Source organism: Phocoena phocoena, chromosome 19 (genome assembly GCF_963924675.1).
Source record: "Phocoena phocoena chromosome 19, mPhoPho1.1, whole genome shotgun sequence".
NCBI lineage: Eukaryota > Metazoa > Chordata > Mammalia > Artiodactyla > Phocoenidae > Phocoena > Phocoena phocoena.
In genome coordinates, this window is record NC_089237.1 from 18,009,087 (window position 1) to 18,027,828 (window position 18,742).

Genomic DNA, 18,742 nt, shown 5'->3' on the forward strand with positions numbered 1-18,742 from the left:
CCGGGGGGGAGCGGGAGGAGGAGACTACAGCGCGTGCCCGCTTCCGCGGCCGCGCGCGCCCTTTACCCGCCCTTCCTCCTCCCCCGCCCTCCAGCCTGGGGCCTCCCCGGGGCGGGGCGCACAGAAGAGGAGGAGTTTTTTTGTTTTTTTTTTTTTTGGCCGGGGTGGGGGAAGGAGGGCGGAGGGCGGGTGCTATAGCTGCACGCGGGAGCTGGGAGCAGTCTCTCGCGTGGGCAGGGGAGGGCGCACGCCGAGGAGCGGGGCTGTAGGAGCTGTGGGGCGGGGGTGGGGGGGGTGTGGTTAGGAGGTAGAGGAGGAGCGCACTCCCACCCCCACCAACTCATTAAACCTCCTAGAGTCTTGGCTGGGTTTCCCTGAGAGTGTGGGCTTATGTCCCCCTCCCCTTTGGGGGAGGGAGGGATAGACAGTCCCGCACCTCTCAGTCCGCCTGAATGGGGACTGGTGTCTCTTCTAAAGGGTGAGGTGGCTTTGACCCCGGCTTGCCTGGCCAGCACGACCGAGGAGGTGGCTGGACGGCTGGAGAATGAACGGAGAAGCCGACTGCCCCACAGACCTGGAAATGGCCGCCCCCAAAGGCCAAGGTAGGAGCCCCGACCCTCAGGCCTCTTTAACTTAAATTCTCTTTTCTCACGTAGGTCTGCAAGGCCCACTCCCCTTCTAAAGGTTTTCTCCAGTCTGCATTCTCTGAAATGATATGGAAGGGAGCGGCTTGAGTGTCAAACATCCCTTACACTGGGGGTTTGGCTAAACCCAAATTATTTGGCCTTGAACCTATAAACTGTATTTTTCACACTCCATTACCCCCACATCAGAGGGGGAGAAGGAGGCATATGCAAGTCTTCCTTCTGGGGTTCCCAGTCAGCTCTAGTGTGTCCCCAACAGTGTCCTGGAACGGGAGGGAAGATGAGGAATGTGGAGGAAGGGGGAGATGAGAGGGATTGGGGAGGCTTTTCAGGTTCTTTATTGTTATTAAGAGGACAGTTTTTGGTGAGGCAGGTTGGAGAGAAAGGGTGTTTTGATGGCTTGAGGCCTCAAAGATAAATAACTACACCCTACCCCACCCAGTGGGGATCCAGTGTGTAGGGTGGCAGGGGGTAGGATGAATCTGAGCATCTGGCATTGCCTGTCGGACATTGAGAAGAGAGAGGATTATGGGTTCATGTGACCCATCTGTGGAAACCCTGGCCCAGGTTACCAGATGTAAATACAAGAGCCCTTTTGACTCCTAGCCTTGGATAGATGTCCTCCCAGCTCACTTTCCAGGGTAGCCACCCTCCAGAGAGGCCTCACTGGAGCTACCTTTCAGTGGCTGGAAATAGCTGGTCCAGACTCCGTTTTTTGCCTGCATGGGGAGTTGGGCTGAGAAGACAACTCAGAATTCTAGGGGAGGGAGCAGAGGGGCGGTGTTTCCCTGGAGCAGGGCTGTGGGAGCGTTTGCCCACCTGCCTGCCTTGCCTCACAGCTGCCCTATATGGTTCTACCATTGTTTTACTTACCCCAGATTCTCCTTTGGTCCTCTTTGAGAGGAGGGGTAGGATGGTGGAATACTCATGCCTCTAATGCTAGTTTCTAGCTGTGCTGGAGAGAAACAACAGCATGGGTTCTCCTTACTGCCCACACCCCTTCCTCAGTCTGCGCATTTAGGGTAGCCACCTAGAACTTGGATTGAATTTAGCTTCACGTTTAGATGTGTTGCCTCCCTCCTTCCCTTTCTTCGATAAGCTAGCTGTTCTCCAGCAGTGTCCCAAATCACTGTAGCGTCCTTTCCCCCCACTTCGCTACAGTAAACTGTAACCCGTGTCAGGCTGGCATGTTAGAAATGATAATAGCTTTGAAGTAAGCCAGACTTGAGTCCACGTCTGGGTTTCTAGGCCTGATGCTGTCTAGACTGGAGTCCCCACTCTAATCCGTATGGCCATGGCTTTTCCTTAAGGCCAGGCCATGTCTTGTGTATGCCTTCAGATGGGAAATAATCAGGGTCTGGGATGCTCTGGGAAGGAAGGGTTGAGTGCTTAAGGACCGGGGAGCAGATGGGGGCTGGCATGAGCTAGGCGTGATGGCTTTTCTTACCCTTCCCCAGACCGCTGGTCCCAGGAAGACATGCTGACTTTGCTGGAATGCATGAAGAACAACCTTCCATCCAATGACAGCTCCAAGTTCAAAACCACTGAGTCACATATGGACTGGGAAAAAGTAGCATTTAAAGACTTTTCTGGAGACATGTGCAAGCTCAAATGGGTGGAGATTTCTAACGAGGTAACGGATCCCCCCCCACATGCTTCCTGACACATTCGAACACACATCTACACTTACCCTTGCCTCAACCTTCCTGGTGGAGGAGATGGAACAGAAGTCTATAAACAGGAAGGAAAGAGACTAGGCGAGGTGCTCTTGTGGTCGCCCTTGTGCATTTCGGGAGGTGGCACGGTTGACAGCACTGGCCAAGACTTCTCAGTTCTGCCACTTTCTAGCTGTGTGGCCTTGAATACTTACCGTCTTAGAGCGTCTGTTGCCTGAGCTGTTTGAATGAGGTGCTGACATGAACAACCATTTCGAGTTCAGGCGGTCACCTTGTTGCTGTCCTGTGCTGTGTACTGACTGCCTGGGCCTCTGCAGTAAGCACAGACCAGTGCCTGGGTGTCTGCCTGGGTGTCAGGGCTGCCTGAGTTGTGTCACTGTCGGCCCCTGCCCTCCTCCTTTGATAACTTCAGTCTAGTGGAAAGTAAAGAAGGCCCATTGGGGAACAAGGCTTCGTTCCTGGGTGGTGTCCCCCTCTTCGGAACTTCCCCTTCCACTCACCTCCCTTCTTCCTCCAGGTGAGGAAGTTCCGTACGTTGACAGAATTGATCCTCGATGCTCAGGAACATGTTAAAAACCCTTACAAAGGCAAAAAACTCAAGGTGAGTTTCCAGGAGAAGGAGCACAAAGGTTTGGAGAGGCAAGGTCCAAAGAACGGCCAGTGTCTCACCTTGACCATGTCCTTGTCCCTCCTTCCAGAAACACCCGGACTTCCCAAAGAAGCCCCTGACCCCTTATTTCCGCTTTTTCATGGAGAAGCGGGCCAAGTACGCAAAACTCCACCCCGAGATGAGCAACCTGGACCTGACCAAGATTCTGTCCAAGAAATACAAAGAGTTGCCAGAGAAGAAGAAGGTGGGGGGAGGGGGACCAAGGTGGGGGGAGGGGGACCAAGTGCGGGGAGGGAAAAGGCCGGGAGCAGCTGATATGGTGTAGGTCATCTGTCGGGGGTGGTGAGGGCTTAGACCAAGGGACCTGGCATCAGGGGCGTGGGTGGGCCAGCTGAGCAGGGTAGGGCCTTGGGCAGCTACACCTGATCCCCCTCTCCCAGGCCCACACACTGTCCGGCGTGGGCACTGCTGCAGGTGTAACCCTGACGGAGGCAGGCAAAACCCGTAGTGTTCTTTCACACACACGTCCTCACTGTTAGGCCTGCAGAGCTGTTCACTTCTGCTATTTCCCCACGTGGTCTCGTTTGATGCTTGTAGAGGTAACGCCGGGAGACTGGGTTATCCTGATCTTGTGGGCAATGAACGGGGGTGCAGGAGGGTATCGTGTCCCAGGACTCCGGTTTAGTGTTCAGGTTCCCTGCCTAGTGCTTTTCCCACTGCCACGTCCACAGGTTACATGGGCAAGCTTCCCCTTGCACACATTGTCCCTCGTGGCCTCACGCTCTCCCAGACCCTCAAGCCCGTTAACCTTGGGCAGGGGCTGCCCAGCCTCCCAGGCAGGGGTGGACACAGCACAGTGAGATCATGTGGTACCTTGCAGAGATAGACAGCAAAGCACTGCAGCTGGGACACGAGTGAGGTGGGGTGGGGAGAGAGACCCACACACAGAGGAGATGCTACATGGTAAGATGGAGCCAGGGAGAGATGTTGGCAAGGGGCAGCAGGAGAGACAAGAGGGCACATTTATTTGCTGGGAGAGGACACAGAGTTGCAGGCAGCCGGCTCTCGGGAGGGCACCAGCGCTGGGAGTAGCCCTCTTCCTGGTCTGCAGACCCTGGCTTCGGGCTCACGTGGCCTGGTTCTGTACCCAGAAAAGGAGCTAGCTTGGCTGGGTAGATCCGGCTGTCTGCAACTACTGCTTGAGCCGAGCCAGAGTATGAATCGCTGGAGCCATTCTTGACCCCTACAATGGGGCCGTCACAGAACTGACTGTACACATAACACCGAGACATTTCCGCGGGGTGGGAGGGAGAGGCAGAGGGTCTCAGGTTCAGGGAGGGATAGAAGAAACTCCGTGGTAGAGTGGACAGAGTGCCGGCCCAGGGGACACAGGCCTTGAGCCTGTTCTCCTGGCTACTGCTGAATCGCTGTGTATGTGCGCTTCGGTAAGTTACTTCAGTCCTTCGGGCCTGATCTTGATCTGAGGTGTGGAGAGTGAGCCTGATCTGGGTGGTGCGTTCCGGCTGTAAAAGCTGCTGTCTTGCGTGAGGAGGGCTGCGACTGGGGCTGAGCCGGCTGGGTTCTGCTCCCGGTTTTCTGTGGGAACCTCGGAGGGAAGTGGAGCTGCCTCGCTTCTTGCGCCTGATGAGAGGCAGGGGTTGCGCTCAATGAGTTTGAGACCCTGGCCTCCTCCAGTGCGAACTCATTTGTGAATCTGGGAAGAAGAGGGATAAAGGAAAGATGGACATTGAGTGGGAGCCAGGACAGGATGTAGATGAGAAAGGGAAAGAGGCTGGAAAGGAAGTCAGAGTGAGGGGTGTGGAGAGGCAGGAAGGATACCGGGCTGGAGGTGGGATGGTGGGAAGGGAGGACCAGGCTGATAGAAGCCGGTGCAGGCGAAGGAAGGGAAGCCAAACAGCAAAGGAGAATGATGGGGCTGGGGGAGGGAGGGCTCAAGGAGCCAAGGAGCCAGGAGCCTGGAAGAAGGGATCAGAGGCAGGGAAGGTGGCAATGACTGAGGAAGGGGGTGGGGGTGGGGATGGTGTCAGGATCACCGAGGACAGCCAGGGACCCAAAGGTAGCAGATGGGGGGGAAAAATCCAGATACAGGAATTCACTCTGGGTTCCCTTCAGTGCGATCTCCCTTTGGAGCAGGACTCAGCCTGCCACTTGCCCTGTGGGCCACTTCTGAGGGGGCGGATTAGCATTAGCTGCCACAGACTCGGGAGGAGAGCGCGACAGGAGCGAGACCTACATCTCCTGACTCTCCCTGGGAGTGTCCTGGCGCTGGGGAAAGGCAGAGGGGTAGTGTTGCGGGGAGTCCCAGCCCTGTCGCTGCTTACTGTGTGACTGGATAATGCCATGTCCCTTTCCTGGGACTCTTTCCCTTTCTTAAAGGGAGGGGATAGGATGTAGGATGTGTTCTGGGAGACCCCTGTAGCTCCCGCTGTCTGGGCTACGGTTGAGTTCCCCATCCTCAGCCCACTGGAAGGCAGACCGCCATCCCTTTCCTGCTCATGACATCCTCTGTATACATCACCAACTGGGAGGCAGAATAGCTAGCAAGGAGGACTTAGTGGGTTTTGTAGCTCAGGCCTTGGGTTGTGGATGACCCCGTCACCTCCTCCCCCCAGATGAAATATATTCAGGACTTCCAGAGGGAGAAACAGGAGTTTGAGCGAAACCTCGCCCGATTCAGGTAAGGCAGTGGAGCCCAGAGGAGGGCCCCAGGGCGCTGGGTGCGGCAGGAGAGGGTAGCAATGACCAGAGCCTGGCACTTGAGGCACGGGAGATGGATGAGTTACCTGTAGACCCTAGTGGCTTAGGCTCAAGGGCAGGGACCGGCAGGCAACCGCTGTCCCGCTAGGCCCCAGCTGATAGGCCAAGGAGCCTTGGTGGGTGGGGCAGCTAGCTTGGGCCTGCCCTGGCAGGATCCCCCTCCCCCCATTGACTGTTGCTCCCCGTGCCCTGGCTAGGGAGGATCACCCAGACCTAATCCAGAATGCCAAGAAGTCGGACATCCCTGAGAAGCCCAAAACCCCCCAGCAGCTGTGGTACACCCACGAGAAGAAGGTGTACCTCAAAGTGCGGCCAGACGTGAGTGTCCGGCCAAGGGGTGGCAGGGAGGGCGCACGGTAGTGGCAAGGGGGAGCCGCGCCAGATCGGCCGGGCACGGTGCAGGGGAGCAGGAGAGGAGGCCCCTCCCCAGGGGTGGGCTGCATGGACAGGGCCTGGGCCAGCTGGCGTGCGAGTGCGTGCATGTGTGCGTGTGTGAGCCTGTCCCCTCGCACCCAGGCGGGACCCCCCGCCCCACCCCACCCCACCCCCGCCGCCTCTCTGCCTTCCCCTCCTGGCCTGTGGGGGACACTCTCGTGACCTCCTGTGGCCTGAGGGGGCGGGGGCCTCTGTGTCCCCCTCCCCTGCCCCTCCCCCCTTGCCCCTGGCTGCCTGTGTGTGTCTGACGGCTTTTGGTTTGCAGGCCACTACGAAGGAGGTGAAGGACTCCCTGGGGAAGCAGTGGTCTCAGCTCTCGGACAAAAAGAGGCTGAAATGGATTCATAAGGCCCTGGAGCAGCGGAAGGAGTACGAGGTTAGGCTTCCGCTGCGCTCCTCCCCGCCCGGCTCTTCACGAGCCTCTGCCCTCTGACTCTGCGGCCTCCGCACTCTGCGGCAGGCAGTCTCTCCCCGTCCTACCGCTGAGGGAGGGGCCTTCGGGCCCCTCACCTCTGCCCCTACCTTCCCCGCCCCGCCCCACCCCATGAGATCTCAGGCTAGGGCAGGGCAGGGCACCACGTCTCGTGTGACACAGCAGACACGCGGCCACCCCCCAGCTTCGCTCCCTGCCTCCCCTTCCCAGCGGCTCTCCCCCACCCCCCCGGCCCCAGCTAACCCCACACCCCGTTGCCCTCCATCCCCCCCACCTCACTCTGCAGGAGATTATGCGAGACTATATCCAGAAGCACCCCGAGCTCAACATCAGTGAGGAGGGCATCACCAAGTCCACCCTCACCAAGGCCGAACGCCAGCTCAAGGACAAGTTTGACGGGCGACCCACCAAGCCACCTCCGTGAGCGCTGCCCTGGGGCGGGTGGGCGAGTGGGCAGCTAGGGAGCCGGGTGGGGGCAGGGCCTCAGCCCAGGCTCTGGAAGTGAGGGGGCTGCCGCCCTGGGCCTCCCAGGTCGCTCACAGGGCCGCTCCTCCCTTGCTGCCGGTTGTGACAGGAACAGCTACTCGCTGTACTGCGCAGAGCTGATGGCCAACATGAAGGACGTGCCCAGTACAGAGCGCATGGTGCTGTGCAGCCAGCAGTGGAAGCTGCTCTCCCAGAAGGAGAAGGATGCCTACCACAAGAAGTGCGACCAGGTGAGCGGTGGCAGGAGCCAGCCCTGGAGAGGGAGGACTCCTGGAGAGCCTTGGGGGTTTGAAGCGTGAGGTCTGACCCCTGGGCACCTGCTTCAGACATGGTGTGGTGCTAGGCTTAGCATCTGGGCTGATCCAGGCAGATTCTTGGGCCTCGCGCTTGCCACCTATGGAGGGAGACTAGGCCCTGTCCAGGCTCTGGAAGGTCTGCTGAGGGCTACTGTTTGTCCCCTGAGCATGGGAGGGTCTCCCGTGAGGCTGCCCCCGTACTGACCCTGACTCCCTTTCCTTCCCCAGAAAAAGAAAGATTATGAGGTGGAACTGCTCCGTTTTCTAGAGGTGAGTGTTCCTTTCGGGAGGGCAGCGGGCAGAGAGAGGCCGGGGAATTGGTGAGCAGCGCCCTTAAGGCAACCAGGAAGCAGCCTGGGGACCAGACATTCAGCCCCGTGGCGCCCCTTCTCCCCAAGCAGAGCCTGCCTGAGGAGGAGCAGCAGCGGGTCCTGGGGGAGGAGAAGATGTTGAACATCAACAAGAAGCAAGCCACCAGCCCAGCCTCCAAGAAGCCCTCCCAGGAAGGGGGCAAGGTGGGCAGGGGGCACGACCCAAGCAGGTCCTGGGGAGGGGGGGAGGCGGGGCTCCCTGTGAGCACCCCGTGGACCCCGACCCTCTTTGCACATCTACAAGGGTGGCTCGGAGAAGCCCAAGAGGCCCGTGTCAGCCATGTTCATCTTCTCGGAAGAAAAGCGGCGGCAGCTGCAGGAAGAGCGGCCTGAGCTTTCAGAGAGCGAGCTGACCCGCCTGCTGGCCCGCATGTGGAACGACCTGTCAGAGAAGAAAAAGGTCAGGCTTGCAAGACCGGAGGGGCTGCTTCTCCCCTGGGGGCTAGCTGTACTTCCTCACCCTGCCCCAGGTGTGTGTGGGGTGTGAGCCGCAAGGGTGCCTGGGCGCAGATGGTGGGGCTGGGAACCCAGCGAGCCGGAAGGCGGGAAGCTGTCAGCTGTGGGCTGTGAGCTCCCTGGGGAGCAGGGCCGCTGGGCGGCTTGTGCCCCTGGCCGGAGACCTCTGCACCGGCCCACGCCTCTGCTCACCCCACCCTTGCCGGTGGCGGGGAGAGCCTTCAACTGCTGGACGAGCCACGTGCGCCCCCTGGGGGTGGCCGGAAGGCTGACGCCTCTGCCGCCCCTCCGCAGGCCAAGTACAAGGCCCGGGAGGCCGCCCTGAAGGCCCAGTCGGAGAGGAAGCCGGGCAAGCTGCCAGAGTCGCCCAAAAGAGCCGAGGAGATCTGGCAACAGAGCGTCATCGGCGACTACCTGGCCCGCTTCAAGGTGGCAGGCAGTGGGAAAGGGGTGGTTCGGGGTTTTTTCTTTTCTCTCTTTTCTTTTTCTTTCTTTTGGGGGGTGTGTGTGTGTGTGTGGGGTTGTTGTTGTTGCTTTCCTGCTTTCTTTTTCCGTTTTCTTTTTCTTTCTCTTTTTTTTCTTGATAAGTAGTTGCTTTATTATTAATTTCATAGCAAAGGGGTTGTTCTGCCACCGCCCATGCAGACCCGCTCCAGCCCTGGGTGACCCTTCCCACAGCTGACACCCCTGTCTGTCCCCAGAACGACCGGGAGAAGGCCTTGAAAGCCATGGAGATGACTTGGAACAACATGGAAAAGAAGGAGAAACTAATGTGGATTAAGAAGGCGGCCGAAGACCAAAAGCGATATGAGGTAGAAAGAGGGCTTCTGGTTAGCGCGGTGGGGCAGGATGGAGCTGGGGCCACCTCTCTCCACCACCCTCCTGGGTGGGCGGCTTTCCTCACTGCGTGGGACTTGGAGCCAGAAGTCCCAGCTTGGGTTGTGTGACCCTAAGTAAGTCTCTTAACTTCCTTCTGGGAGCCTCAGTGATGCATCACTAAAACGAGGGCAGTGATATTAGTCGTGTGAGTGCAATTATGAAAGCACTTTTAGACGGCAGTGCCTGTCTGACACAGGTGTGAGCTGTTAGGAAGTTGCTCCTTGGCTGTGCCTCAGTTTCTCCTCCTTCCTGGTACATAAAAGGAGAGTCAGATGGCATGGGGCAGGCGGGAGGATGAGTGTGACCTTTCCGGGTGTCCCCATAGAGAGAGCTGAGTGAGAGGCGGGCACCCCCGGCTACTGCAAACTCATCCAAGAAGATGAAGTTCCAGGGAGAACCCAAGAAGCCTCCCATGTGAGTCTGGGGGCTGGAGTTCACCCTAGGGATGGGGAGGGTCAGCGCAGGACGGCTGCTTGGTTGGTCTCCTGACCTTCCCTGCAACACCCCCGCCTCCCAGGAACGGTTACCAGAAGTTCTCCCAGGAGCTTCTGTCCAACGGGCAGCTGAACCACCTGCCACTGAAGGAGCGCATGGTGGAGATTGGCAGCCGCTGGCAGCGCATCTCCCAGAGCCAGAAGGAGCACTACAAAAAGCAGGCCGAGGAGCAGCAGAAGCAGTACAAAGTGCACCTGGACCTCTGGGTCAAGGTGAGAGGGCCGGGGGACCCTAGGAAGGAAGACGGAAGCATCGTGGTGGCTGGTCTGCATTCATGATTTCATTCAGTGTCCCAGCAGTCCTTCAGGGTAATGATTACTGTCAAAGATAAGGAAACCAAGGCTCAGAGAGGTTAAGTAACTTAGCCAAGGTCACACAGCTAGTGAGTGGGAAAATCCAAATCAGACTGCCTTTTCCTCCCTGCAGCTGGGACCGGGGGACCTCTCCTAGATTCTGGCTCAGCCCCTAGCCTCTGAGCTTCCTTTCTGTGCCTTGCTTGAGCAGTCAGATCTGTAAAGCGGGGAGAGTCACTGATGTCCTCCCCGGCCACCCAGGCAGGTTGGCCAAGAACCCAGGGAATTAGCAGGGTTTAAGTGTTTCAGAAGTTTGGTGAGCCCCACTGCGTTGGCAGTGGCTCTGGACTTGGCTTCTGGGGAGGAGTGTTGCAGCCAGGCTATGGAAGTCATCGTATTGGGGCTTCTCTGAGTTGAGGAAGACCCTGAATCTGGAGCCTCCATTTGGGTAGAGTAACAGGACAGACATGAAAACCAACAGTCCTAGGACAGGGTAGCTTAGAAAAGGCTTCAGGGCATCTTAAGCAGAAACACTGAGCTGTGTTCTCAGGTCCCTGGGGTTCTCTGCAGAGACCCAAGGTACGGGGAGACTGGGACGGGCGAAGGTGGGATGGTGGGCAGTGCTCAGCCCACTGCCTGGCACTTGGCCAGCATGCTCAGTCAGCAGTGGTTTGGGTCGTGTTTCAACCCTCACGTCTTCTCTGTCTCCCCCAGAGTCTGTCTCCCCAGGACCGTGCAGCATATAAAGAGTACATCTCGAATGTGAGTCTGGGAGCGGGCTGGTGTTGGGAGAAGGAGGGAACTTGGGCGGGGTGGGGGGTGTTAGCTGCTCCCTTTGCCCACGTCCCCATCCTCTCCTACAGAAACGTAAGAGCATGACCAAGCTGCGAGGCCCGAGCCCCAAGTCCAGCCGGACGACCCTGCAGTCTAAGTCGGTAAGGAGCCCCTCTCAGAAGGGGGACCGGGAGCGGGGGGTCCACGGTGCCTGGAGCGGTGTGGCAGGGACCACTGATGCGCTTCCGTCCCTCCCAGGAGTCTGAGGATGACGATGAAGAGGATGAGGAGGAGGAGGAGGAGGAGGAAGAGGAGGAAGATGATGAGAACGGGGACTCCTCTGAGGATGGGGGGGACTCTTCCGAATCCAGCAGCGAGGATGAGAGCGAGGATGGGGATGAGGTGGGATGGACGGGGCCCGATGGGAGGGGAGAGTGGGGTCCCGCCAGGACGGCCACCTGGTGACTGCACACTCCTTGCCTCGCAGAACGAGGAGGATGACGACGACGAGGACGACGACGAGGACGACGACGAGGATGAGGACAACGAGTCCGAGGGCAGCAGCTCCAGCTCCTCCTCCTCGGGGGACTCCTCGGACTCTGACTCCAACTGAGGCTCAGCCCCACCCGGGGCTCCCCTCCCCGACTGACCACCTTTGTTTCTCCCCCATGTTCTGTCCCCTGCCCCTTGGCCTCCCCCACTTTCTTTCTTTCCTTTTTTTTTTTTTTTTTTTTTTTTTTAAAAAAAAAAACAAAATACGGTGGGGGGAGGCACTGGAGGCGCCCAGGCCAGAACTCTTCGGCCTCAGAGACATCAGCCCTGGGGGGCCCTCCAGGGAGCACAACCATCAGACTGAGCCACCACTGGACTGGCCCAGCCCACCCCCGTCTGCACTTGCGGTTCCGGCATGGACAATGGACCTGGGAGTGGGATGGGGGGGGGTGGGTCCCAAAGAGTTCAGTGAGGCCCCCTACACCTGCAGCCCAACCCAAGGGAGGGTGGAAGCTTGTGGAAGACCCCTTTCTTTCCAGAGGGGCTTGCAGCCTGGACCCCTACGTTGGAACTGGAGGCAGGGAACATGGGAGAGGAGGGCGGGCGCCTATGGGAAAATAGGCACTGCCCCATGGCCCTCTCCTGCCCCCTGCGGGAAGGAGCTGCCTGGACCCACTCATGGCGGGGAGGGGGCAGAAGTGTTTTTTATATATGTGTATATATTTTTTTTTTTTAAGCTCTGAGCTGTCAACGAGACGTTTCCTACCGACCTCGGCTGCCGTCTCTGTTGTCATTTCTGGGAGAGGGAGGGTTTAGGGGGTAGGTTTGGGACTTTTTTAAAACGGTCTTGATGCGTGTGGAAAAGTGTGTGTGCGCGTGTGTGTGTGTGCGCGTGCGTGTGCGGCCTATACATAGCATGGGTGCACCTGTGGATGCGTGCAAAGGCACATGGGCGTTTGTGCGTGTAAGAGAGAAGGGGGCGCCCACCTCAGTGTGTGAAACTGGTAAAAGGGTTGGTGAGGGCCAGGGAGACGTTGATCCTGGTGGGGATAGGCCGCGGTGGCCCCTTTCTCCATATCTTCTGCTTTGCTTGATCTCTAATTCAATTTGGGGGGTGTACTGAAGCCACTCTGATGTCTCCTATACTGGTTTCCCTCTGTCAGGGTCATTGGAGCTACTGCTAGTCTCCAGTACCCAGCAGGACTGTGGGGAGGGGGAACGGACCAGGTGAAGCTTAAAGCTTTGATTTGGTGGGAAAGGCCCCTGCAGCTCATCTGAGGGGTCACCCAGCCACCCTGAGCCCTGAACCTGGCCTTCAAGAAATGTGTTGGAAGCTCTTAACTTACACATCCCTCCTGTCTTTACCCCGCATATCCTCCAGCTACCCCACGCCTGTTTCCTTTGATTTCTCAGGTGTGTTCCCTTCCCCGCCCCACCTCCCCAAATCCACAGCTTTGGGAAGAGGTCTGCAAAAGCTGCTTTTGCAAGCTGTCCTCCTAAACCTTCCCAGCCATCCCCCTCATTTTGGTACCCTGATTCCTAGATTCTTCATAAGCCAAGCCACCTTGCCTCTGTGGGTTTAATTTTTGTTGGTTTGTTTTTTATTAAATTTTGGCTTCTCTCTTTTTTAAAAAAAACAATCACATCAGTGACCTATTTAATTGGGGCTTTGTGCATTTCACCTTCCCCTCCGAATGGAAGCCAAGGGACGGGGAAGAATGGGAACTCTACCTAGGAGGTGGGATGGGAAAGGTAGGTCCCCTTCCCAGAGGAAGGCAGACCAGCTGCTTTGCCTTAGCCATGGTGCTGTGGCGGGGAGGGGGTGGCTAGGGAGGGACACTCCCCACTCCTACTCCTCTTTGTCCGGATCCTGGAATTAGGTACAGGGGTCCGTAAGGTTCTATTTCTTCCCAAGAGCCCCTGCAAAGAACCCCATTACCCTGAGTGCCCCTGCGCTGTTGTGTTTTAGCGGAATGTGTTTTCATTTAAAAACAACTTTGAATGGGGCACTTTTTTTTTTTCCTGTTTTAAAGTTTGAAAAATTCTTACAGTACAAACAGGGCTGTGGTGGTGGGGGAGTTAGTGCTGTGAGAGGTGACTCGGTGCATTTTGGCACTGGGATGGGACGGCTGGGGTGGGAGGACCCTCACTCCCACCCCACCTCCCTGTTTTTTTCTAATATTTAAGAAGTGTTTTTGTAGGTTTCAACAACAACTGCAACTTGAATTTGCATCATGGGAGGTGGGAGGGAATGGCTTAGAGGTGTCTGCCTAAGCTGAAGGCCAACTGTGGAAGTTTTGTTTTCCCTTTTTTTGTACAATAAAGTAAAAAACAAAGATTTGACTGCTGTCTGATCACTGGACTCAATGAAGGGCGAGTAGAGACAGGGGCGACCGGACAGTCTCGATGTGGAAAGACCCTTGAAGCCAGCTTGTTTGCCCCTTCTTTCTAGAACCATCTTCCTCATCCCTGACGATTCCGTAGGCAGCTTGCCTTCACATTGTTTCGTGCTACTGTTCTTGCACTTTCTCATTTCAGTTTGTTCACCTCGGGTTGTCAGACCACTAAGGCCTGAGAATTTGGGAAACAGATACATTATTTTCTCCCAGAATGCACTGCCTTGAAAAACGGAGGTGATGAATGAACCATTAGGGTCAGGGGTGTTCACCATGGTCATGCAAGGGCTTATCTTTGGGAGTTGGGGTAACCCTCCCACCTTGAGCCCTCAGCCTCACCAGGGTTAGGAATGACTTTCCTAATGACCCAGACCTCTGATGGGAAGTGGGCTGGGCTGAGATGACTTGCTCTCTGATGTTAAGGAGGACAGCCTTCCCTCCACAAGCCTTGGCTGGGTTCCTGCAACCACCAAGGGCTAACGACCCAGGGCCGTCTAAGACCTCTCCCTTCACCCCACACCCCTCTCTCATGCTTGGCCAAACTTCTGAAAAGCTCCTTGCCCCTCATGGTCTCCCATTTCCTCACCTCCCACCCACTATTCCCCTGAGGTGACTCGCTGAGGTCACCAACATGTTCATCAGTTACACCCAGTGGACACTTGTCTGTCTCTCTTTTTTTAAAATTAATTTGGCTGCTCTGGGTCTTAGTTGCGGCACAAGGGATCTTTTAGTTGTGGCATGTGGATTCTTAGTTGCGGCATGTGGGATCTACTTCCCTGACCAGGGATTGAACCTGGGCCCCATGCATTGGGAGTGTGGAGTCTTAACCACTGGACCACCAGGGAAGTCCCACTTGCCTGTCTCTTGACTTCTTGGTCGTCTCTGCTGGCATCCACTCCTCCTCATTCTTTTTTTTTTTTTTTAAATAAGGGATTGATTTTATTTCTTTTTTTAATATTTATTTTATTTACTTATTTGGTTGTGTGGGGTCTTAGCTGCGGCAGGTGGGCTCCTTAGTTGCAGCACATGGGCTCCTGAGTTGTGACACGTGGGCTCCTTAGTTGAGGCATGCGAACGTTTAGTTGCAGCATGCATGTGGGATCTAGTTCCCTGACCAGGGATCGAACCCAGGCCCCCTGCATTGGGAGCATGGAGTCTTATCCACTGTGCCACGAGGGGAAGTCCCACCTCCTCCTCCTCATTCTATCCTAGGTGTTCAAGTCACTCTATGAACCCCCAGTTATCACCCACAGTAACCATTCCAAAAGGTGGTCTCTATAGAGACCGCTCTTCCAAGCTGCAGACCCGTACAGACTTCAGTGTATCCTTTGGGATATCTTGCAGGCACCTCATACCTCAAGACCCCAGATGATCACTAACTATCTGGTCATTCAATCTAGAAATCAGTGTATCATCCTTAAGTCCTCACTCCCTATTTCATCTCTTAGTGAAAGGAGGTGAAATTCGCTCACCTAGACCCGTCCGTTCCATTTCCCATATCTCTCTCAAATCTGTCTACCTGCTTCCATCCCCATCCTCTTCAGGCCATCACCATTGCTCAACTTCTGCAAAGACCTAAAACTGGTCTTCCTGCTTGCTCTCTTGCCCCCTACAGTCCATTCTGCACACAGCAACCAAAACTATCTTTTTAAAACAAATCTGATGACCTTACACTTACAACTCCTTGTCTTACAATGACCCTAAAAGGCCTAAGCCTTGTTTCCCCTCACCCTTCTCTCACTCCACTCTTCCTAATCACTCACAAGGATCGAGCCAAGGGATCTGTCTTTTGTTCCTCAAACATGCCTACCACAGGACCTTTGCACTTGTTTTCTCTACCCAAAATGCCATTCCCCCAACACTACAGATAGCTTGTTTTTCCCATCCTTCAGACTTAAGCTCAAATGTCACCTCACAGGCCTTCCCTGACCACCCTCTCTAGAGAGGCCTTCTTCTACATCTCCTTGTTTCTGTATCTGTTTACTTGTTCATTGTCTATCTCTCCAAGTAGAAGGCAACGTATCTGTTCATTCATTACAGTAATCCCAGCACCTAAAAGTGCCTGGCATACATTTTACAGTCAAGAATTATTTGTTGAGGGACTTGCCCGGCGGTCCAGTGGTTAAGATTCTGTGCTTGCACTGCAGGAGACGCAGGTTCGATCTCTGGTCAGGGAACTAAGATCCCACATGACGTGCAATGCAGCCAAAAGAAAAAAAAAAAAAAGGAAATATTTGTTGAATGAGGGAATAAATAGGGCCCACAATGCCCTGGGGGATCTGGTGCCCTTGCTGGCCTCTCTGCCCAACTCCAGCTACACAAGCCATCCAAGATTCAAACACACCACACTCTCTTCCCACGTTCTGCCTGTGCACATAACCATTCCCTCTGCCTAGAATGTTCCTCTTCACCTCTCTTCCTCGTTAATTCAGGGCTCCACTTAAAAGACCACTTCCTCCAGGGAGCCTCCCCTGACCCCCTGACTAAAAGATCTCTATGCATTTGTTTCTTCAGCAGCCTGGATGCCTTCACATTCAATCTTTCTTCCACTTCAGGCTTTGCTGGGCTGTAAGCCCCACTAGGACAAGGTCTGTGTGTCTCTCTGGCTCACTGCACTTCGCCCAGAGCCTGGACCAGTGTAGTCCTTAGTGTTTATTGACTGGTGCTAACTGTGGAGACCGGGCACGTGCCCAAAGAGGTCACCACCACAGACTGCTCAGGCCAAGTGCCAAATGAATAGTACAATCCAGTTTTAAAGGAGTTTCTTGTGAGGGTGGCCAGGGGTGAAGTGAGGAAGGATTTAGGTAAACAGGGAGGAGATAGGAAGGCTTCCTGGGCATGTGTAAATTCCTCAGGGCAGGATGTATTGCACATATTCCGAGACTAAGAAACAGATCAGGGTCATCGGAGTGGAGAATTCCTGATTCACACTGTGGAGACACCTGAAGTCCTGGCCTCACTACTTTGCTCTAGACTCAAGTTCAAACACCTTCTGAGAGTCTCCACCAGCTGATTCCACAGTAACTCCAACATATCTCAAACTGGACTTGTCATTGTCCTGTATCCTCACATCTCCTCCTCAGAGTTCCCCATCTTGGTTAATGATGTATTCAGGGTCTCTCTCTCCTTTACCCCACAGATCTCAAGCTATAACAAAAACCTACTACTTCTAAGCTATCCAGACTCCACATTCCAGAGTGATCTACTTAAGATGCAAGTCAAACAGTTCCCCTTGAGGACTCCTCACAGCCTGTAGGGTTAAAGCCCGCAGACTCCTCAGAACACCCTTAGTCCTGCATGGTCTGCCCTGCTTACTTCTTGCTGTTTCCCCATATATTCCTATGTTCCAGCCAGTGCCCAGACTCCTGGGCACTTCACTTTTTTTTTTTTTTTAATAAATTTATTTATTTTTGGATGTGTTGGGTCTTCGTTGCTGCACGCAGGCTTTCTCTACTTGCAACATGCAGGCTTTCTCTAGTTGCAGTGAGCTGAGCGGGGGCTACTCTTCATTGTGGTGCGCGGGCTTCTCATTGCTGTGGCTTCTCTTGTTGCGGAGCACGGGCTGTAGGCGGGCGGGCTTCAGTAGTTGTGGCTCGCGGGCTCTAGAGCACAGGCTCAGTAGTTGTGGCGCACGGGCTTAGTTGCTCCGCAGCATGTGGAATCTTCCCGGACCGGGGCTCGAACCCGTGTCCCCTGCATCGGCAAGCGGATTCTTAACCACTGCGCCACCAGGCAAGTCCCTGGGCACTTCACTTCTGAAACTTCTGTGTGAGATATCTAGTGCCTTCTTGGCCTGCCTTGACCTGGCTCCTCTCCCACTAAAAGCAGCCTTTCCTGACCAACGCTTTTACGTCATTTGATTCCTTCACCTGGCCACCTCTGTCCCCTATGGTCAGCTCCAACCACCGGTGGAACCCGTGCCCCCTGCAGTGGAAGCACAGAGTCTTAACCACTGGGCCACCAGGGAAGTCCCGAGCTCCCTTATTCTTATTACACTGGCAATTATTTTCCTACAGGTCTGTTTACCCCACAAATTGTGAACTTCTTGAGGAAGTATAACTGTCTTATTTTATTTTTGCATCCCAGCACGGATGCACCATAAGAATTCTTAACAGCGCACCGTAAGAGTAACAGCTAAGATTTATCAAACACACTGAGCCGAGTTTCTCAGGCACTGACTTGTCAATCCCCACAACAACCTAATGAGATAGGTACTATCATTATACCCTGTGACAACAGTGTAAACTGGGGCAACAGAGAGCTCGTTTGCTCAAGTTCGTTTGTCAAGTCCACAGATTTAAATTCAGATGATTCCTGGTCTTAACCACTTAGGACTACTGCCTCTATAAATGCTTGCTGAAGACTAAAGAATCAGTGATGGTCCCAAAGTATATGATTTAAGACTTTCCTCATTTAATCTCATCTTCTGAAGGAAGAGGGCTGTCATACACCCGTTTTAGGACTCCAGACACAGAGAGTAACTGAGATGGAAGCGCCAGTCTAAGCATCTACTGCGGCTGGGAAAGGCCCTTTGCTCCAGAAGAGGGACTGTGAGAGCGCGCGGATAGGGGCACACACTGGGGAGTAAGTAGAACTGGGTCGGAGTAAGGGTCTGGCCACTGACTGGCAAGCTGTGGAGAGGAGAGGTGGGGTGGGGGGCGGTCCAGCGTGGGTTCCGGAAGCAGGAAAGGCGAGCAGGTGTGGGATCTAAATTAGGATGACGGCGGGGAGGGCGCTCCGCTCAGACTGGCACAGCTCGGCCTCTGCCCTCAGCGGAGGACCCTCAACTCGGGCGTCTGTTGGTTCTCAGGCCTGGAGTGGGCTGAGACCCGCCCAGGAACACGGGGAACCGAGGCTCGGACGAGCCCCCTTCAGGTTTTATGGCCTGAGTTGCTGCGTCCCACTTCAACTCTGGCCTCTGGGGTGGGGGCGCTGGGGGTAAAAAGAGCCGGGAGCCCGGAGGGAAGGGCGGGGGAGCCTGGGCCGGAAGGCGTCCCAGGCTAGGCTGGGAGCCGGCGCTCTCTTTCGACGCCACCCGCTGCCCCCGCCCCGGAGCCGGCCGGGACGGCACAACGTCTCCGCCCCCAGCGCACCGCGCACCTCACCTTGAACGCCGCTCCACCCACCGCCATCCTATTGGGCCGGCCGGGCCGGGGCGAGACGGCAATTGGCCGAGGTGGCTCCCGAAGGCCCCGCCCATCTCCCCGCCCCCGTCCCCGTCCGCCGGT

The 18,742-nt window shown here is 55.8% G+C and overlaps 1 protein-coding gene across 2 annotated transcripts; it reads left to right on the forward strand.

Moving 5' to 3' along the window:
- Positions 1 to 544: 544 nt before the first annotated feature.
- Positions 545 to 11,239, forward strand: UBTF (upstream binding transcription factor). Of its 2 annotated transcripts, XM_065896746.1 has the most exons (20): positions 545 to 602; positions 2,102 to 2,277; positions 2,838 to 2,921; positions 3,019 to 3,174; positions 5,564 to 5,628; positions 5,906 to 6,026; positions 6,409 to 6,519; positions 6,863 to 6,996; positions 7,151 to 7,292; positions 7,587 to 7,628; positions 7,760 to 7,873; positions 7,974 to 8,129; positions 8,480 to 8,614; positions 8,887 to 8,997; positions 9,390 to 9,478; positions 9,582 to 9,771; positions 10,567 to 10,614; positions 10,716 to 10,787; positions 10,885 to 11,028; positions 11,114 to 11,239. In XM_065896746.1, exons 1-20 carry the CDS (start codon positions 545 to 547, stop codon positions 11,237 to 11,239), a joined length of 2,274 nt encoding a protein of 757 aa, XP_065752818.1. The 2 variants fall into 2 exon arrangements, with proteins under 2 accessions (XP_065752818.1, XP_065752819.1); XM_065896747.1 differs by lacking the exon at positions 6,409 to 6,519.
- The last annotated feature ends 7,503 nt before the right edge of the window (positions 11,240 to 18,742 follow it).